At 43.1% G+C, this 21685-nt stretch overlaps 1 gene segment (V, D, J or C); it reads left to right on the top strand.

Moving 5' to 3' along the window:
- LOC142659868 (T-cell receptor alpha chain V region 2B4-like) overlaps positions 1 to 21685 on the top strand; it is a 35173-nt gene that overhangs the window by 3978 nt on the left and 9510 nt on the right. Inside the window, 4 exon segments of the V gene segment in view lie at positions 1251 to 1344; positions 4652 to 4736; positions 5613 to 5911; positions 7011 to 7066. Of these exon segments, the coding sequence occupies positions 7021 to 7066 (46 nt within the window).

Here is a 21685-nt window from a genome sequence, read left to right as displayed (position 1 = left end):
AGAGCCCCCATACAGTGCCAGCAGCAGAGCCCCCCATACAGTGTCAGCAGCAGAGCCCCCCCATACAGTGCCAGCAGCAGAGCCCCCATACAGTGCCAGCAGCAGAGCCCCCCATACAGTGTCAGCAGCAGAGCCCCCCCATACAGTGCCAGCAGCAGAGCCCCCCCCATACAGTGCCAGCAGCAGAGCCCCCCCCCATACAGTGTCAGCAGCAGAGCCCCCCATACAGTGTCAGCAGCAGAGCCCCCCATACAGTGTCAGCAGCAGAGCCCCCCCATACAGTGCCAGCAGAAGAGCCCCCCCATACAGTGCCAGCAGCAGAGCCCCCCATACAGTGCCAGCAGCAGAGCCCCCCATACAGTGCCAGCAGCAGAGCCCCCCATACAGTGCCAGCAGCAGAGCCCCCCCCCCATACAGTGCCAGCAGCAGAGCGCCCCATACAGTGCCAGCAGCAGAGCCCCCCATACAGTGCCAGATGCAGAGCCCCCCATACAGTGTCAGCAGCAGAGCGCCCCATACAGTGCCAGCAGCAGAGCCCCCCATACAGTGCCAGATGCAGAGCCCCCCATACAGTGTCAGCAGCAGAGCGCCCCATACAGTGCCAGCAGCAGAGCCCCCCATACAGTGCCAGATGCAGAGCCCCCCATACAGTGTCAGCAGCAGAGCGCCCCATACAGTGCCAGCAGCAGAGCCCCCCATACAGTGCCAGATGCAGAGCCCCCCATACAGTGCCAGATGCAGAGCCCCCCATACAGTGCCAGATGCAGAGCCCCCCATACAGTGCCAGATGCAGAGCCCCCCATACAGTGCCAGATGCAGAGCCCCCTCATAGTTTTAAAACCTTTATAATGGTCGGAGCTTTATTTGAAAAAAAATGAAATGAAAAATGTTTCTCACTGCCTGCAGCCACCACTAGGGGCGCTCACTGCACGCAATCTATAATTGAGTTCAATAACAGGTGTATAAATCTGTCTTTAGTCAGCGCCACCTAGTGGCAGCTGCTGGCAGTCAGAACTTGCACTTGGTTACCTTTATTTCCCCCTGTGACAGTAGCTATTTACAGGGACTCCTAGCAGCAGGACCACCGACCACCCCCCTAAATCAACATGATGCCGGGGAGGGCTGCAGTCCCTTAATACATCACATAATGATATCTGGTTATAATGCTGCTTTCTTTTTTCTCTTTTCATTGCCTTTTCTTTACATTTTTGTTGTTTTTGGTGATATTTCTCGTCGGTGGAAATTCTCAGAAATATATTGGGGACAAACCACTTCCTTCTTTGCCCCTCGGACCTCAAACAAGAGCAGCGTGACTGCTGTAAAGTGTTTCACCACACAGAGCAGGTAAAGCCTATGAGTCAGAAGACACGCAGCTTTGTACATGCAATAACCAGCGGGTTCTGGGTCGCTCTGCTACTCACCCAGTTTGACTTTGGGCCACCTCTAAGAACGTTGTCTAAGTAGCCTCCCCGTTATTCATACTTTTACCCCCGTATCTGGACTTCGCTGTGGGGAGACTACCAGGTTGCTACCTCCGGAGTTGATCCCCATGGACCAGGTAATAACGGTGAAGTACAGGCAGATGATACTGTAGCAGGCAGGTAAAGGTCTGAGGTCACAGGTCAAAGCAGGATACGGACTGGTAGCAGGATCACACTGCCCCCACCGTGCCGTCACACTGCCCCCGCCGTGCCGTCACACTGCCCCCGCCGTGCCGTCACACTGCCCCCGCCGTGCCGTCACACTGCCTCCGCCGTGCCGTCACACTGCCCCCCACCATGCCATCACACTGCCCCCCACCATGCCATCACACTGCCCCCCACCATGCCATCACACTGCCCCCGCCATGCCATCACACTGCCCCCCACCATGCCATCACACTGCCCCCGCCATGCCATCACACTGCCCCCGCCAGGCCACCACACTGCCTCAAGCATGCCATCACACTGCCCCCGCCTTGCCATCACACTGCCTCCACCATGCCACCACACTGCCTCCAGCATGCCATCACACTGCCCCTGCCATGCCATCACACTGCCCCCACCATGCCATCACACTGCCTCCACCATGCCACCACACTGCCCCCACCATGCCATCACACTGCCCCCACCATGCCATCACACTGCCCCCACCATGCCACCACACTGCCTCCAGCATGCCATTACACTGCCCCCGCCATGCCATCACACTGCCCCCACCATGCCATCACACTGCCCCCGGCATGCCATCACACTGCCCCCACCATGCCATCACACTGTCCCCGCCATGCCATCACACTGCCTCCACCATGCCATCACACCGCCTCCACCATGCCACCACACCGCCTCCACCATGCCACCACACTGCCCCCGCCATGCCATCACACTGCCCCCGCCATGCCATCACACTGCCCCCACCATGCCATCACACTGCCTCCACCATGCCATCACACTGCCTCCACCATGCCATCACACTGCCCCCACCATGCCATCACACTGCCTACACCATGCCATCACACTGCCCCCACCATGCCATCACACTGCCCCCACCATGCCATCACACTGCCCCCACCATGCCATCACACTGCCTCCACCATGCCATCACACTGCCCCCACCATGCCATCACACTGCCTCCACCATGCCATCACACTGCCCCCACCATGCCATCACACTGCCTCCACCATGCCATCACACTGCCCCCACCATGCCATCACACTGCCCCCACCATGCCATCACACTGCCTCCACCATGCCATCACACTGCCCCCACCATGCCATCACACTGCCCCCACCATGCCATCACACTGCCCCCACCATGCCATCACACTGCCCCCACCATGCCATCACACCGCCTCCACCATGTGTTACACAGGATGTGGTGTGCTTTGGATCATGACCCGTTCCAAGCCTTCTCCATACTTTCTTCCTCCCATCATTCTGGTACAGGTTGATCTTAGTTTCATGCTGTTCCAGAACGGGGCGGCTTCTTTACATGTTGTTTGGTAAAGTCTATTCTGGCCTTTCTATTTTGAGGCTGATTAATGGTTTGCACCTTGTGGTGAACCCTCTGTATTTGCTCTCATGAAGTCTTCTCTTTATGGTAGACTTAGATACTGATCCACCTACTTCCAGGAGAGCGTTCTTCACTGGGGTAGATGTTGTGAAGGGGTTTTTCTTCACCATGGAAAGGATTCTGCGATCATCCACCATTGTTGTCTTCCGTGGACGTCCAGGCCTTTTGGAGTTCACGAGATCACCAGTGTGCTCTTATTTTTCAAGAATGTCCCAAACTGTTGATTTGGCCGCTCCTGACATTTGTGCTTGTCTCTGATGGATTTCTTCATTTTTTCAGACTAGCGATGGTCGGTTTCACTTGCATTGAGAGCTCCTTTGACCTCATGTTGTGGGTTCACAGCAACAGCTTCCAAATGCAAATGCCGCACCTGGAATCAACTCCAGACCTTTTACCTGCTTAATTGGTGATGGATTAACGAGGGAATAGCCCATGCAGCCCATTAAATGGCTTTAGAGATAATTGTCCAATTGCCTTTGATCCCTTGATAAAGAGGCAGCTACATATTAAAGAGCTGTAATTCCTAAACCCTTCCTCAAATTAGGATGTGAATACCCTCAAATTAAAGCTGAGAGTCTGCACGTTAAGCCCATATTGCTTATATAACTGGATATTCAATATGATTTGGTAAACAGCTAAAATGACAAAACTTGTATCACTGTCCAAATAATTCTAGACCTAACTGTGTATATATATATTCTGCTCCCCTCCCACAGGGACATATTTATGACAGTGTAATCCAGTGTATAGTGCGGGATTTGGGGGAGGCAGTACATGTCAAATTACGCTGATAGCCCACAAAATGGTGCACCTTACTAATAAATTTGGCTAATTTTACGAGTCCTCTTAACTTAGTAATAACTGACCTAATGACATCCAGGGGAGACCAGGTAAGTAACTCTGTAACGATTCCTAGAAAGCAGAAACAGCGCCACCCTGGCCACTCAGCCCCATTTAATCTTCCTAAGACTGCCGCTGTTTCTGGTTTAAAAGCAGACCCTCTCTTCTAACCTCTGACAACACGATCTAAGGTTTTGTAAAATTGAAGAACATTGTCAAAAAAAGTATTAGCAGTGGTGTTGGCAGTATAGAGAGAATACTTTTTGTAAGATCAAAATTGTTGCGGTGGCGGGTCAACACGTAATGTTTCTGTAATTCAGGAATATTTAAGATTTTTTACCCCTTGTTTTTCTTGGTTTGGTTTAGTGATGAAAAGCAAAAAAACAGCTTGAGCTTACTAGGCTGTGGTCGTTCTCTCTACCACCAGGTGGCAGCATAGAGACAGCAATGTCCAGTTTTTAAATGGCAAAAAGTGTGACCCAATTTATTAACAACTTCAGGAAGTTCTAGAAATATTTTATTTTTTATTTTTGCCCATGCTAAAGGGGGGAGGGGGTTGTCTCATGGCAGACAATCATAGCATATCCTGTGGATGTATCATAAATGTCTCAGAGACATGGGTCCCATCTCTGAGACCCGCACCTATCTCCCGAATGGGAGTTCCCCGACTCTGTTCCGCCTGGTGAGGCGGCTGCTGGCTACCTCAATGGTAATTATCCAGACTTACATAGTAATTTATATCCAATTGTCAATTTAACAGGCTCCTGAGCTGAAATCTCTCTGCTTCTTCACTGTCTGCGCAGACCTTCCTCTGGAGATTTGCATTCTGGGAACAGTAATCTGAAGTAAGAAAATTTAAAGAGTCTCTGTCACCACATTATAAGTGGCCTATATTGTACATGATGTGATCGGCGCTGTAATGTAGATAACAGCAGTGTTTTTTTATTTAGAAATACGATCATTTTTGACAGAGTTATGACCTATTTTAGATTTATGCTAATGAGTTTCTCAATGGACAACTGGGCGTGTTTTTACGTTTTGACCAAGTGGGCGTTGTACAGAGAAGTGTATGACGCTGACCAATCAGTGACCAATCAGCGTCATACACTTCTCTCCATTCATGTACTCACACACAGCGTGATCTCGCGAGATCACGCTTGCTGTCACTCACTTAACGTTACTGAAGTGTCTTGACAGTGAATAGAAATCGCTTTCAGCCAGGACACGATGTCTATTTACAATCCCGACACTTCGGTAACATTTGTGTGGGACTTAATGACAGCACAGCGTGATCTCGATGTGCTGTGTGAGTAAGTCCCGCAAAAACGTTACCGAGTCATCAGAACAAAACATTTCTAATGCCATTATCAGATGACAAGGATACATTTATGGATGGGGGAATAAAAACTACTCAGAGGTGTGCGAAGAAAAATCTGTAGAAGAGAGAAAGAGAAAAAAAAAAAAGGAAAAATAGATGTAAAGGAAAAAAAAAGAGGTTGAATAAGAAAGAAAAATGTAAAAAAATCAAATAAAAAATAAATATTACCAATAAAAAAAAGAGTGAAAATAAATCATCCTGAAAATAACAAAAATATGAAAATGATGCAACAAGAAACAAAATATAAAAATTGTTAGAGATGATAAGAAATTTTTTTATTTTTTCACAAAATCTGAAATAACCAAAATGTAGTAAAGTATTTTTTCCTCCTTACCATTCGGAGATTGAAGCACAGATAAGACATAAAAGAAAACACACACTGGCCCAGAGCGAAGTCTATTGCACCCTTAGGAAGGATGTGGTGACACGAAGGGATGACGATTACGGCCATAACACGCACAGTAATGAACACAAGAGGGAATCTGTCAATATTGCCAAGTGGAACCCCCACCAGGTACTGCCTCTTCTGCTGAGCCGGACGCCCCACGTACATACAGTGCGTTTTATATAACACACTTTCCAAATGACCCGGACTTCAGCATAGGACTGTCGAAGATTGAGCCCAATACAAAGGCATCCGAGGTAATTATAGGGAATACGTCGGGATCTCATAAGGCTGTAGAATGTGTAGACGGAAAAGTGGTTCATATTTTACTTTGGATTGTTTTTTCTTAACTATTTTTGATCCATATTAATATAGAGTATAAAAATATATAGTAAAATAATGACATATATAACCACATTCCAAATAGAATTCTGCATTTGTATACATTACATGTAACTTTTTACAAATTCGAATTCGAATTCCCTGTAAAAAAAAAAAAGAACCATAGTAATGCGGCCGCATTTTAGCTTCTGTATTACACCCACAGCACCGGGACCCCTCTGGTACTACGGAAGCGAACGTAGATGACCATAGAACCTTATATTCAGTAGAACCGTCGGGGGCCGGTGTTGTGGCCATAAACACGGTGGCGTCCAGTCATTAGGCTCGAATGGAATTGGCCTTCCATACATTTTGGTGGATCCCACAGATTCATAGTAGGATGATATATAGAACCCCCCCCCCCTCCCTCTCACACATGCCAAATGAGTACGGTAAAGGGGTGAAGGAATCTGGCATTTTAATTGTGGCATATCTGGCTTTATTGCGATGACCCGAATTTTCTATTATCTCATCAGACCACCGTTTATTTCTACTACCATTTTTCCTAATTTTACATGCACATAAAAAATACCCAAAAAGAATAATTCTGGTAGTAAAAAAAAAAATTGGATAAAAAATTTTGGTAAATTTTGTGTAAATGTAAGATCAAAAATATACCTAAAAAAAGGGTAATGAAAAAATAAAAAGAAGTAAAAAGTATTTGTGTATTATATAGCACGTATATTATATATATTTATATACAACACATATTTAGAACTATAAATTGTTTGCAAAATATTTAGAAATACAAAAAATACAAAGCAATTCAAAGATGGAACTGCACAGAGAGGGATTAAGTGATACCACGTGTAGGAAGTAGATATACATATATATATATATATATATATCTTAAATACTGTATATACATGTTAACAGGGTGCATGACGTGCCTTCCATTTTTAGATTTTACATTTGCCGTTCCCAATAAAAAATTTTTTTTTTACTAAATATATTGTATTATTTTTTACTCCGTAGTATTGATGAGATGTTTCACTGCAGCGTTGCGCTTCTCTGGATCTTCTTTTTTCAAGGTTTGCATCTATCTAATTTCTAATATTCAAATAGAAAAATATGTTTTGGAGAAATCTATTCAGCTTTTCTGTTCCATGGTATTAAAACATATATGTATGTTAGACGTGGCACCTATGGAATCCCTATGTCTCTGCAGAGCGAACGTACCAGGATCATTGCCTTTTATTTATTCTCATTTAAACTGTCCACCTACTGGAGGCAAATTGCCGTTCATGGTCAAAAGGGAGGCAGAATCGGGGATATCACTCGATCATGATCAATGATCGGTCTTTCTTACCCTACCTTTAAATTGCTTCAATATGATGTCAGCTCGTATACGTGTTGCTCAAAATTGGAGACGGCCGTCACTTTCAATGACATCAGTAAAAAAATCGTATGAATAAAATTTTGCTTTACGAAAATTTTAATGCCGTTAGACAAGATACTGTAGCAGAATTGGATAGGATTTGGTCCCCATGGCTGCGAACTATGGCGGTCCCAAACCCCCTTATTATTTAGCAATATAATGTTCTCTCTGTGTGGTGGAGGGGTGCTCGGGTCACCGTCTTTGCTTTTCTTTGCTTATTATCGAGACCTTGTGATTTGGACTACGCCGAGGATGACCCTATATCCACCTATGTGACTCTCTGCGTTTCTAGGCATATGTTTATTCTCTGCTGGCTTCTTAGGCTATGTTCACACAGAGTTTTTTGCAGGCGAAATTTCAGCCTCAAAATTCCGTTTGGAAGTTTGAGGCGGATTTTCCTCTCCCTGCACGCCGATTTTCGCTGCGTTTTTCACCCGCGGCCATTGAGCACCGCGGGCATAAAACGCCGCGAGATACGATTTCTCTGCCTCCCATTGAATTCAATGCTAGGTCAGAGGCGTGAACACCGAAAGATAGGGTGTGTCGTATCTTTTTCCCGCGAGGCGGTTTTACCGATCGCAGGAAAAAGACGCCTCCGCCTCCCATTGAAATCAATGGGAGGCATTTTTGCGCCGTTTTTGACGAGTTTTGCGGCGCGTTTTGCGGCGCGGTTAACATAGCCCTACACCACGGACACCATGTTTATACTGTTTGCTTTTATATCGTTCCTTTACATAATATACCCTGCTGGATATCGTTTATTTGACTTCCTGCGTGAAGTCTCGACTTATCTGCATATGCGAAATGCGTATCGTATATCCAAATACTGTTGTCATTCAATAAATTACTTCGAAACATAAAACATATATGTATATAGAAAAATGCAAAAACATACAAAGAATGAAAATGATACGACAAGACGAATGGAATATAATATGGTAACAAACAACTCCAAAAGAATAATGAGATGCGAGACATAAGTGGTCACTGGTCAGGTCATCTTAGGTCATTATTGTGGTCATTTACAGCTAGTTCTATAGACGTACATGTTGTGATCTTCTATTTCCGAGTCATAATCATTACAAAGAACAAGGGACTATAATGATTGGGCTCATATTTTCAATTCAGAATTTAAGATCGACAAAATATTTTTTTTAAAATAAAAATAAATAAAATAAATATTATATATAAATAATAATAATAATAATAATAATATATAAAACCAAAATGCAAAAAACTAATTTTAATAAAATTCATAATAGTGTGTTTCAATGTTTTTTTTAAATATATATTATATATATATATATACATATATATATATTTTTTTTTTAATTATCAAAGGACAAAATACATATTTATTTTAAAATATTTATCAAATGAAAAACATAATATATTTATTTTTTTAGCAAAAATATATATATATTAAGTATAAATAAATATTCAATATTTTCTGTTGAGATCTGTATAGATATCCAAATATTATACATGTGTATAAGAAGATTTACAATTTTTGAATATTTTTTTTTTCTCTGGTGGTTCCACAAATAATATTTCGTTTACCAATAAATGACACATTTAAAAAAAAAAATATAGAATTCATTTTTAAAGACATTATCATATAATTTTAAAAATAGTTTAAAAAAAAGAAATAACTTATGAATCTCTTCATCATTTTCTAGTCTGACATTATGGACCAAGTTTCAAGCTATATCTATAGATATCATTAGAAAAACCATAGTGATCACCTAAAAAAATCCATCTCCCTCTCGTTAATGGTTTCAGTAGAAGTCTGTTACCCCTTCCCCTCAAAATCAGCTGGATCAGGCAACCATCTGATGTCTAGGAGCACCTTTATCCTGGCAGAACATAATTTACAGGAGGAGTTTGTATTGATGTGGGGAAAAAACTGACCCAAATGAGGCTCCATAGAAAAAGTGAAAATGAGACACATTCCCATTACGGCCCCTGTTTGCAGTAAAGCTCCTGGGCCTTAATGCCAAATCTCTACCACGGCCCCCCACCTACCATGTGCCATTTATAGCCCTGGTGTCTTCTTAAAGAGGACCTGTCGCCCCTCCTGACACGTCTGTTTTAGTAAATAATTGTATTCCCCATGAAATAAAAATTCTAGAGCATATATTTCTAGAACTCTACATTGTGTCGTTCCTCTGTTACTCCTTCTAGAAAAACTATAAATAAATTGACCACTGGGTGCTACCAGTTGGGGGTGTGTCGCTACACAGACTGACAATAACCAATCAGTGCTGACAGAGTGAGACTGTAGGGACACGCCCCTTTTACAAGGGGAATAGTAACACCCAGTTGTCAATTTATTCATACATTTCTAGGAGGAATAACAGAGGAACATCACAAAGCAGAGTTCTAAGAGATGTTCCAGAATTGTTATTTCATGGGGAATACAAGTATTTACTAAAATAGATGTTAGGAGAAGTGACATGTCCTCTTTTAGTGGCACAGGCACCAGGACCCAGATACAACTGCTACATATACACCCCCTAGCTATACGCCGCCGACTTGTTTGCAACTCTGTGGAGAGGGGGAGTTCCACACAATTTTACACTTCCCTTTAGGAAGGGGGACAGGAGCAATCTGACCTAGGTCCCTTCTGTTTATGGTCCTCTTGGCTGATTCTATGGTATGTATGCTCATGATGAGACCCCAGCAGACTGTTCCTTACATTGGAAAACAGATCTGTAAAGCAACCCTCCGGTCTCAGGACAAAATTGTAAACGTGATGGGGTATATGGGGTAATATTATCTGGTGCCCTCCAGTTGTCCCCCTCTGCTGTGGATCCACCGATTTAGGCTCCCCTCTGTGCTGTCCCAAAATGCTTCTTAGACTACGAGTCTGAGACACTCCCACTGTTCTTGGATTGGCCAGAGCTGCTCACGAGAGCAGCTCTGTCCAATCCGTGGACAGAGGGAGTGTCTTAGACTCAGTCTGAGAAACGCTGTGGCCATTTTGAAACAACAAAGAGGGGACCATAAAACGGCGGATCCACGGCATAGGGGGGCAACTGGAGGGCACCACATAATATTACCCCATATACCCCATCACATTTACAATTTTGTCCCGAGACCGGAGGGTTGCCTTACGATCACAAAACTGATCTCGTTGTTTTTCTATCTGTTTCTAACTTGACTAGCCTACAACCGCCTGACATGAACCTGCCCGGCCTTGTCTCTTGCGTAAACCTGCATTTTCTAAATGGTCGCGATTAGACTCTAACATCAGATTGAACTTCAGCCAAACTAAATCTGATAGACAACATTCCACAGCAATCTGCCAGAACCTAAACAACCCTGATGTGTGACGTTATCATCTAACAGGCTCAGAATTATCTACATTGCAGAACTAAAAGGGGAGGAGGTCCCTCATTTGGGACCTTTATCAATAAGTAAGAGCTGACAGTGGCTACAAAGAGTGTCTCTCTCTCTCTGGAGGACCTGACATATCCAGGCGTTACATGGACAGGCTATTGATTTCACTAAGCAACATGTAATGCTTCATTTTTGCTGTGGTGGCGCTGTAGGGGAATTGGACTCTTGTTGCCAGATTCCCCCTGAGATTATAACTGATCGCTGAGGGTCCCAGCAGCAGGATAAGCTACCATCAGCTAATTTTCAGGAACTTTCTAACAAAAAGGGATTGTAGACAACTCCTTTAGCTTTTATTACTATGTGCATAAGACTACCCTGTTACAAACATGATCATGACTGTAACCTCATATATCCATTCCAGGGAAAGGTGGCCCAGATAAATGATCCAAACCCGGGGCACGATGGACATTATTCGTCATTTCAGGGGGCACGATGGACATTATTCGTCATTTCAGGGGGCACAGTGGACATTATTATGTTGCTCAGGGGGCACAGTCTATGTTATTATTTATGTCATGGGGCACAGTGGACGTTATTATGTTGCTCAGGGGGCAGAAGTCTATGTTATTATTTATTTCATGGGGCACAGTGGACATTATTATGTTGCTCAGGGGGCACAGTCTATGTTATTATTTATGTCATGGGGCACAGTGGACATTATTATGTTGCTCAGGGGGCACAGTCTATGTTATTATTTATTTAAGGGGCACAGTGTATATATCATTATTATTTATTTAAGGGGCACAGTGTATATTATTATTCTTCATTTCAGGGGGCACAGTCTAAATTATTATTCTCATACTTATAGGGGTTCGTCCACCACCACCAACGCCGATCCTAAAAACGAGGGGGTTTCGGTTACTGGTATAGAGGAAGCCACATATCGACTGGAAGGAATGGGGGATGCAGGAATAATGTTCACAGTACATGATGGTCATGGTAGGAGTGGTGGCTTTGCATGTCATCATTATAGCTCATTTACCTAAAGAGAAAATGAAAATCTGTTCAGGTTACTATCCTGTGGCCAGCAATGGACAGCAAAGTGTCAGTTAAAAGTAAAATGTGACCACATCGGTCATAGCGGAGGAGCGGTCAAGTGTTTCCTGTTCACATTGTATCTCCGGGCCTTGGTTTCTGTAAATTGCAATTTCAAAGTCATATCGTATAGTCATAATAAGCTATATAATATAATATATAATGTAATTTCCGCTTGGGTAGAAGTTTTTTTTTTGCCTGAGCCTTTGTTCTGTCCAAGGAATATAATATGTGTATTACTGTAGGATGACCCATTCCAAGGGCGTACATAGCATGCGGCTGCTTTGGGGCCTTTGGTGAGAGAGAGCCAAGCTCTGGGTATGGAGAATCTGTGACTTTAACAACCAGTGCCAGGCAGCTGCCGCCAAGCCAAATGCAATTAATGGGTTCAGCAAGAGGCATCGATTCAAATGACAAGAATATTGTTTTGCCGATATAAAAATGACTAGTCAGACTACACATGGAATATTGGGGCAGATTTACTAATACTGTCTAAGTCTTAAACAGTGTAAACTTAGACAAGGCAGCCAGAAGATGCGCCAAATTGATCAAAGTGGTACACGCTGTATGATAAATTTGGCGCATCTAGCTAGATACGTTAGATACTTTACTCCTCTTTATACCACCTCTTGTTTGACTAAGTTTACTGTATGTATATATTTTTTAAACTACGCCCCCTTTCTGCTAGACCACACCTTCTTCCTATAAAGCCACACCCACCTGCTCAGCTTAGCACAAAAAGGGTCTAAAACAGGTAATCAATGTGGCGCACAGTATGTATGCCAGAATTCTGGTGCATTTTGCATAGTAAATCTGACTCAATGTGTAATATTTTGGGCACTTTTGCATAGGAAGGACATAGAAAAACTGGAGCGGGTGCAAAGGAGGGCAACCAAGGAAATTAAGGGACTGGGTGGATTGCAGTACCAAGAGAGATTATCAAATTTGGGGCTATTCACTTTAGCAAAAAAAACCTTAGATGGTGATCTGATTACAATGTACAAATATATGAATGGACCGTACAGAGATCTTTCTAATAATCTTTTTACACCTAGGCCTGTAACTATGACAAGGGGGCATCCTCTACGTCTAGGGGAAGGAAGGTTTCACCATAATCACAGATGAGGATTCTTTACTGTAAGAGCGGTGAGACTATGGAACTCTCTACCACAGGATGCTGTGATGGTTGATTTATTGAAAAAATTCAAGAGGGGTCTGGATGCCTTTCTTGAATCTTCTGGGGGCCAATGCCAAATCTGTCACATGACCCCATCTACCATGTGCCATTTTAAATACTGGTGTCTTCTTATGTGACAGAGGCGCCTTTGTGCCCCCCTCAGGTACCAGGATCTGGTTGCGACTGTTACCTCTGCAACCCCTATAGCTACCGATCAGGTCCCATTAAAGGGGTTTTCCGAGTTAAAAATTGGCCAATATAGGAGGGATGGAAAAAAAAGATCAATTCCTTACCTCACAGATAACGTCTTTCCAGCGCCGCCGTTCCTCCTCGCTGCCGCGATGGCGTGCCTGTATACCCACGTTATGGCTGCAGCCAAGCACTGGCCTCAGCGATCCAGTGCCGTATACCCACTGACACCAGTGATTGGCTGCAGCGATCATATGGGTATACAAGCACATCATCGCTGCAGTTATGTCAATACACAGTGGCGGGAGGAACAGACGCGGCAGTGCTGGAACGACGGAGATCCGTAGTTGAGCAATTGATTTTTTTTTGCATCCCTCTTACCATGGCCAATTTTTTAAATAACTCGGAAAACCCCTTTAATGCCGGATGAAATGATTTTCACTGTACTATGATAATTATTATTATTAGTTGGCACAATATTTATAATCTATGAACTATTTGTTGCTGATATATATATATTATAAAGAATTTTTTTTTTGCTTTTTTAGTTACTATTCAAATTTGTTATTATCTAACGCACGATAGCTGGATTACTAAAGTACAAAGCATGAAAGGACATAAAATTATAAAAACTGACAGCAATCTCTTCGTATATAACAGGGACATACACAGCACATAAGATATACAGGGCTGTTTTGTGGTAAGGTAGTGTTGCTGTAGATGGTGCTTTGTGGTCCGGCTCTCGGACTACTGCTCTGCAAAGGCGTGAAACGATACAGAGATCTGTGAACAGGAAGGTAACAACAATGCACAACATACAAGGGAAGTCACCACAAGCCATACAAAGCTATCGGCACATCTGTGTATAATAAATGACACTATTAGGATTTGCTACACTTCATTATTCCTCTACGTTCGGCGTATTCTGCGGGAAAGTTCTTGGCGCATACACCTGGCGTATGCCAAAAGAGTGTCTAGTTGGCATACGATGGGCCTGTATTGCTTTGGTATACCTTTATTTTTGCTGTATGGAATTGCGTAGTAGACTATGCTATTCCATGCGGAGGCATAGAGTAAAAAAATATACTATGGGTATGATATAGGTTCCTATGTGTGACGTAGGCCACTGTATGCCTATACGGAAACAACATTTTTAAATAGTCAATTCTGCATCTATTGGCCAGTGTGGAAATTAACTACAAAGAGAGTAACTCACTCTTCAGGACCAACCATTACACCATTTAATTTCAATGCTAACTGTGTAATACTTCATTTTTCCTGTGATGGCGCTGTAAGGGAATAGGGGTATTGAGCACTTACTGCCAGGTTTCCCCACAAATTACAGCTGATCGCTTGGGGTCCCAGCAGCAGGATACTCTGTGTTCAGCTTATCGTCGGGGCACCCTTTAAACAAATCCATCAGGATGCTGAATTTAAACTCTATAGCTTTGTAGCGATATATAAAATAATGTTTTACCTGATTATTTTAGCTTTTGCTGTTAGACTTCCAGTGATCTGTAAAAACAGGAAAATGTACAGAGAGCGACAAGGAAAGGGGTGGAGAGAGCAGGGTCTATGAATGCCTATGAAGCCTGGCTGACTCTGTGACTATATGTAACTGCTGACTCAGTGCCAACTGGAGATGAGTTGCTGGGCCCCATGAGGACAAGCCTGTGTAACAAGTGTTGTTAGCTGTTCGTTTACTTGCATCAAGGGAATGTCAACGTTCTAGATTCGGCAATTCTGCACACACGAGTACACTTCCTGGAAATGAAGTAGTTGTGTAACAGTACGTCTTACATAATTTGCCCCTTGCCCACAAGCATCGTGATTTCTGCAGTAATTGTAATGAATCACTATGGGAGTAATAAACCCAAGATTCACAGACATGGAGAGTGGAAAAGGGTGAAGAGAGCACGGAAGAGTCTGTGCATACTAGTAAGCAGGTGGGTGACCAAGTGACTAAATACTGTGCTATATAAACCTGCAAAATGGCTGACAATGGTTGCAACTTTGTGTTCTCAAAGCACAAACACAAACTGCGGATCTACAAAGTGGAATTCTATGCAGACTAAAAGAAACACGATTATATTACATTATCCATAATATTATAGATAGTATAGGACTGATATAATACAGTAACAGACCCAATACTTATGAAATGACTTTCACGCCCTCCCCAGTGACTCCACAATCTAATAAAGAAATGGAGTATTCATGAATAAATAACATCAGCGATGATTTACTAATCCTGTCGGCTCGGAAAAGATTTATACAGTCATACAACTCAGGGCCTGTTTTTTGGCTGCAACGAATTAATTTTCCATGCCGAATATCTAGAACAATAAAGTTCACAAAGTTTCCCTTGTAGGGGGTGGAGTTGAGTTTAGGATTTGTGAGTCTAGATCTTATCAGGTCTTGACTACGTGTCGGCAGGGCTTGGACACTCCGCGAGGCATTGTATGCTAATTGGGTCGGTACCTTTGGGATTATTGTGAACACCGCACGAAACAAACACTAAGTAAAACCTACAAGTAAATATAATAGTTCACCATATCTCCCAGAATTCCACATTAGGCCCCTAAACCACACCCATCGATAGATATGACACACCCATTTCCTGTTATAACACTGTCCAAACATTATAAAGGGCATTTCTCCCCAAAAAATATAAAGTAAGATTCTTATTCAGATATGAAACTTCTGCTATAACTACATGGCCACAGGGGGCAGTATTATAGTATTTAGCATTCATGTATCAAATATATTCTTTAACCGGTTCAGGATCGGGCTATTTTGATCCTCCAGGACCAGACACCGTTTAGCCCTTTTAAGCACTCGTTAAACGGCTGGAACTTTTTTATTTGTTGGGCCAGCGACGTGATTTTTGTTGTTTTTTCCGTAGACAATACAGGTTTCTTTTTTTTATCATTTTTTCTACACATCCTTTTTGCTATTTTAGAATTTTTAGGCTTAAAGTTTGAATATAATAGTAAAAAAAATAAGCTTTTTTACTTTTTACAATTTTTTTTCTGGTAATAACAGTTTTATCCTAAAATAGTCCTTTTATTTGTGATCGTCATTGTCTACTGTAAATTTTAATATATTACATGTCTATTTTAGGGTAATTGGGTCAGGGCTAGCGTTACGACAATGATTGACGGGGGGGACGTTTTTTTTGGGGGTGGGTATTTTATGTGTATTTATCATTCATTTTTTTGCACTTTACTTTACTTTTATTTTTTTATTATTCTAGTCTGTCCCTTAAATGTCAGAAAATACCTTTGTGGAACTTTTTTTTTTTTTTTTTTACTTCTTTTACACCAGGTTTCCCACTGTAACTGGGGCTGCACAGCAGGGAAATCAGCCCTCTCATAGTGATGATCGTCAATAATAGACCTAGTAAGACCCAGCAGCAGTCTGCGACTAATGCCACCTGGTGATCATGTGACCAGTCACATGATCACCGGGACCAATAGAGACAGCTGCGCTGCCGCTGCCTCTATTCATATACACAGCGCTCATTGAGAAAGCTGCTTCTGTCTTCTCGTCAGGGACCCCGGCAGTCACTGACTGCCGAAGACCCAACATTCAGCTGCCCGATCGCTCGGGAAGCAAGCTAAAACCCGCGCCGCAAATAGTCTATGGCGCGGGTACTAAGGACCCTGACCGCTGGCCGTAAATACACAGCCAGCGGTCGGGAACCGGTTAAATATTGCTAGCCCAATAGAAGATTGGGCTTGTAAAATGACAACTACCGTATATATCGGCGTACAAGACGACTTTTTACACCCTTAAAAAAATGTCAAAAGTGTGGGGTCGTCTTATATGCCGGATATTGTCTACATTAGGGATGCACGTTGCAGCCGCACAGCTCAGTATAGTAACACATGAATGTATGGGAGCGCGGCTGCGGCTGTGTAATTCAGCCACAGCCCCGCTCCTGTGTCATGATAAGTTCGCGGGGTCAGGATGATGCAATGCGGCCAGCGCTGCACTAATGAGCGGCGGCACTGGAGACAGAACATGGCGGGCGCGCTACAAAACACCCCCATGTTCTGTCTTCAGTGCCTGAACTGCCGCTCATTAGTGCAGCGCCGGCCGCATCACCTCATGCTGACCGCGCGCACACTTCCTGTCAGGAGCGGGGCAATGGCTGTATTACACAGCCGCAGCCCCGCTCTATAACGGCGGAGATCAGAGAAACCGCTCATCTCCGCCGTTATTCCCCTGAATGCTGCGATCACAGCTGACTGCAGCATTCAGGGGAAAGTGAGTAGGGGGGATGCCCCTGGATCGCGTCACAGGGAATTCCTGTGACGCGATCGAGGGCCATACCATATATGGGCAGACAGCCCAGGGTCTATTGACGGACCCCAGGGCTGTCTTACCATATTTCATGTTCTTAGGACATACCCAAGTATGTCCTAACAACAGCCTGTGTGCTATCTGTCCACAGGGTAATGTACTGGCACATATCTGATATATGTCAGTACATTAAAGTTTAAAAATAAAGTAAAAACAAAGTATTGTTAAATTTTAAAAAAAATATACACCTTCACCTTTTTTACAATAAACATTAAAATAAGTCTCAATACATAAAATACACACATTCAGTAATGGCGCAGACAACTATGTTTTTGCATCATTTATGATGTGTACGCTGTAAAAAAATGAAATAAACACGGCTTTCTATCACTTATTAATGTGAGGCGCGAGGTGCGATGAATTTACCCTCCATGTTCCTCACATTAATAGTAATTAACCCCATCATGTACCTCGCCTATCTGCGCATGCGCGAGTTCAAAGAGACAGAGAGTCCTGGGTCCTGCCGCCGATGGCCATAGTGAAGCGCTCCTGCACGAAATGGTGAGTATAACTTAAATTCTATATTTTAAGGGTAAAAGTTGGGGGTCGTCTTATACGCCCAGTCGTCTTATACGCCGACATATACGGTACTTTCCTGAGCCAGAAATGGGCTCGAACCAGTTGTCACTTCCCTTCTCCCACTCTGACAGCTTAGAAAAAGTGCTTCCTCAGCAGGGGGCGACGATGAGCACAGGACAGAGCTGGATTTTGGTTACTAAGGCATGACTGTTGACTATGCAGAAGTACAATAATGATTTATACATATATACTCTACAATGTACTTTGGCCCTGTGTACACATATTTAACATATAGTTATAGGGTTTCAAATAAGCAGTTCTCAATGTACTCTTAAAGGGCACGTCTCACGACAATTAGACAGATCTTAACATTTTTATGGCTCCGACCTCTGGGACACCCACTGTTACCGAGAACAGGAGCTCCAAATCCACGCTCCATAAAAATCTATGGGATACTTGGACTAAGCTAAATGTGAGGACGCAGCTGTTTCTTATGCTTCCATTCATTTTGTAGTAATCTTTCTGGTTGGAAACGATGACTTGGGGCCCTTCGTATCTATAACAATGGGGTCACATAAGTCACACCCACACCTATCAAACTTTTTTGACCCTTTCCAATCATACTTTTTACATGCCTTAAAACGATATATAGGTGGAAAAACCCCCTTTATTTGGGTAATCGTGTGGTGCCAAAATCATTTAGGGCTTAAAGAGTTTGTCTATATTGTTTACAATTTTGACATATGAACATCATAGTCCTAGTTTGGTACCTCTTTTATCAGACAGAACATAGAGCAGCTGGTGGCACTTGCCCTTCTCCTATGGATTTGGATGTGTTGCATGTAGATGGATGGATATAACTGTAGTTTTATCTTGCGCCTCTAGATGGTAGAAATAACTAGTCACTAGTTTATTCATTCCCTATCTCCTAACTAATTTAATAGGCGTGATGATGCTGATAACTACAGTGTATTTTTTTTTTTCAAAAACTTTTATTTTCTGCAAAGTTATGAGCATTTTTCTAAATAATTTGGCCAAATAGGAGGAGACTCATTCATTTCACTCTGGGCGGTGTAATGTTTTCTGTATGACGCTGTCCAATCAGTTTACAGCTTCTTCCCCTTCCCTGCCCAGTGTGATCTTTCGTATGACACCAGAACCGCTGTTCTAGGTGGTCCACAGCCGGAGATATGGCTATTTGAAATGATCCCCCCTTCCCTCCAGCCTCAGTCTCTCACACTGTGTGAAGCACCTTCATGCTGATAGGACGGGGTCAGAGGCTGGGAGGAGCTCCACCTCAGGAGAATCGCTGCTGTTACCTCCCACTTGTCTACTATGGCCTCATTTGCATATTTAGAAAAAAGCTCATAACTATCAAAATAATAAACTTTTTGGGACACAACTTTCACCATCATCAGTGTGAGAGCGCCTCTATCAGATTATCTAGGAGATAGGGCATTACTAAACTAGTGACAGATCCTCTTGAACTCTAAAAACTATGTGTTGTTGCTTCACCCAGTTTAGCACAGATGAATATGTTATGTGTGTGAAGGAAAGACTCTGAGAGACCTAATCTGGAATTTGTTTTTGTGGGTGAAAGGCACCTAATAAAACATTGTAAACAGGTGAGCTCAGAAGAGAATCTGTCACCCTGAATCTACTCTCAAGGCCCTATTACACTGACCGATTTTGGCCAGTGGAGCGAGCGCCAGTCAACAAGACATGTCATTGGTCGGCGCTCGTTTGCTCCTGTCACACGGAGCTATGGATGGGGACGAGCGGTCGTTACTCTGATCGCTCATCCCCATACATTATTATCATGTCGGCAGCGAGTCTCTCTGTTTACACACCAGGATGTGCTGCCGACAATGATAATATTTTACTTTTTTAAAACGATACGATCAGAGTTGCCCGATAATTGCCCAGTGTACAACATACAGAAATACTTTACTATGATACCATGGTCCACGTATAGGATCTTCTGTAATGATTTACACTCACAAGTAGTAGGAATCATCACACGATAATGTTGGGTCCTTCTTGGTGTAAAATAAGCCGAATATTAGCGTAAAATTCCTTCAATTCAGTATAAATGAGACCTGCCAGGTACCGGATTATCAGACATTCTGAACTATTGGATGATCATAAAAATATATACCTGTGAGGGTACAAAACCCCCAGAAAGGCAGCCCAAAATAAATTTGTGGATGGTGGAATAAATCTTTTTACTGTCGATGCTTTTGAGTTGTGGGGACAAGTCACATTAAACCTCGGTAAAAACGTTCAATCTTAGTCAACCATGACCACAAAACCTCTTCCCCCATCTTAGAAATGGGTCACTCATACGTGCAGGCAAACACCAGATATTCTCTCACACCGGACTTTTTTGAGTCACGGCTTCTTTATGCTCCCTCGCCATACAAGTCAATCATACTCGAAGTACGACGCACTATGACCTAAGAAGCTGCGAGTCGAAATGTCCACTAGAGCGTCCAAAATTATTTGTTTGTTACTTTCCAAGATTACAAAAGGTGACGTGGGACGGATTTACCTGCAGATGTTTTGCTTAGATTTCGGTTGGTTGATCCCATTGCTGACAATTTAGCGTATTGGAGCTTGTCCATGGCCCCAAATTTTCTGTGGTTCTAGGAAACAAGGATACTTTGTTTCCCTTGGTGATAAGCGGCGCCAGATGTCTCTGTTAGCTGATGGACAAACATGAAACCGTAATATGAATATTTTTTATTCTTTAAAGTGTGTTGAAAACAGTTTTGCACATTCTTGATGATATCTCAATCATCTTCATGAGGTAGAGATTCAACAGTCTTGAAGGACGTCCACGATAAGATGAGCAGTCGGCTGCTTTTCCTTTACTCTCTGGTTCAAGTCTTTACAAATCTCTACTGGGTTTGGTCATGTGACTGACCTTCATTTCTCTAAATTTGGGGTCCATCACCAGACATCAAAATATGTGCTGTGTGCAAATAAAGACCGTACCTACTGGCCGTGACTCCTTTTGGTGCTAAAGTGCCGTGGCGGACTGGCTATGACCATGTGTTGCCAATCATGCCAGGAGGTGTCCTTTGTTTGCATACAGCATGCGCTCTGAAATGGTTCTTCTTTTTAAAGGGGTCTGTCTAGTGACAAGGTGTGTCTGATTTCTGCCTTTAAAATGATAGTGGTACTCCGATCCTCCACAAGATGGCGCTGCCCAGCTAAATTTCAGGAAACGGCCCTAAAAAAAAGAATCTCGCACAAGACGTTTAGGGTGCAGTCACATGCGGCAGATTTTGTTGCAGATATTTGTGCGACGGCAAATCAGTTCACTTCCTCTGAATGTGGTTGTTTCTGTAGCAGGTATATGGTTTTCTGCAAGTAACATTCAGGTGAAGGGAACAGATTTCATTCACAGTAATTCCACCCTTAGGCTTCGTTCGCACAATGCGGTCAAAATGTGTTTTTTTTGCCGTGACCGCAGCTTTTTGCATTGACAAAAAATTTATATTGACCGCACCGTGTGAACCCAGCTTTGAGCTCCTCTTACACGGGCAGATGTTCTGCCCTTCCAATGAGCACCGATCG

This window comes from Rhinoderma darwinii, chromosome 8 (genome assembly GCF_050947455.1).
Source record: "Rhinoderma darwinii isolate aRhiDar2 chromosome 8, aRhiDar2.hap1, whole genome shotgun sequence".
Classification (NCBI taxonomy): Eukaryota; Metazoa; Chordata; class Amphibia; order Anura; family Rhinodermatidae; genus Rhinoderma; species Rhinoderma darwinii.
The sequence above is the reverse complement of the archived record's forward strand: the minus strand, read 5'-3'. Positions and strand labels throughout refer to the sequence as shown.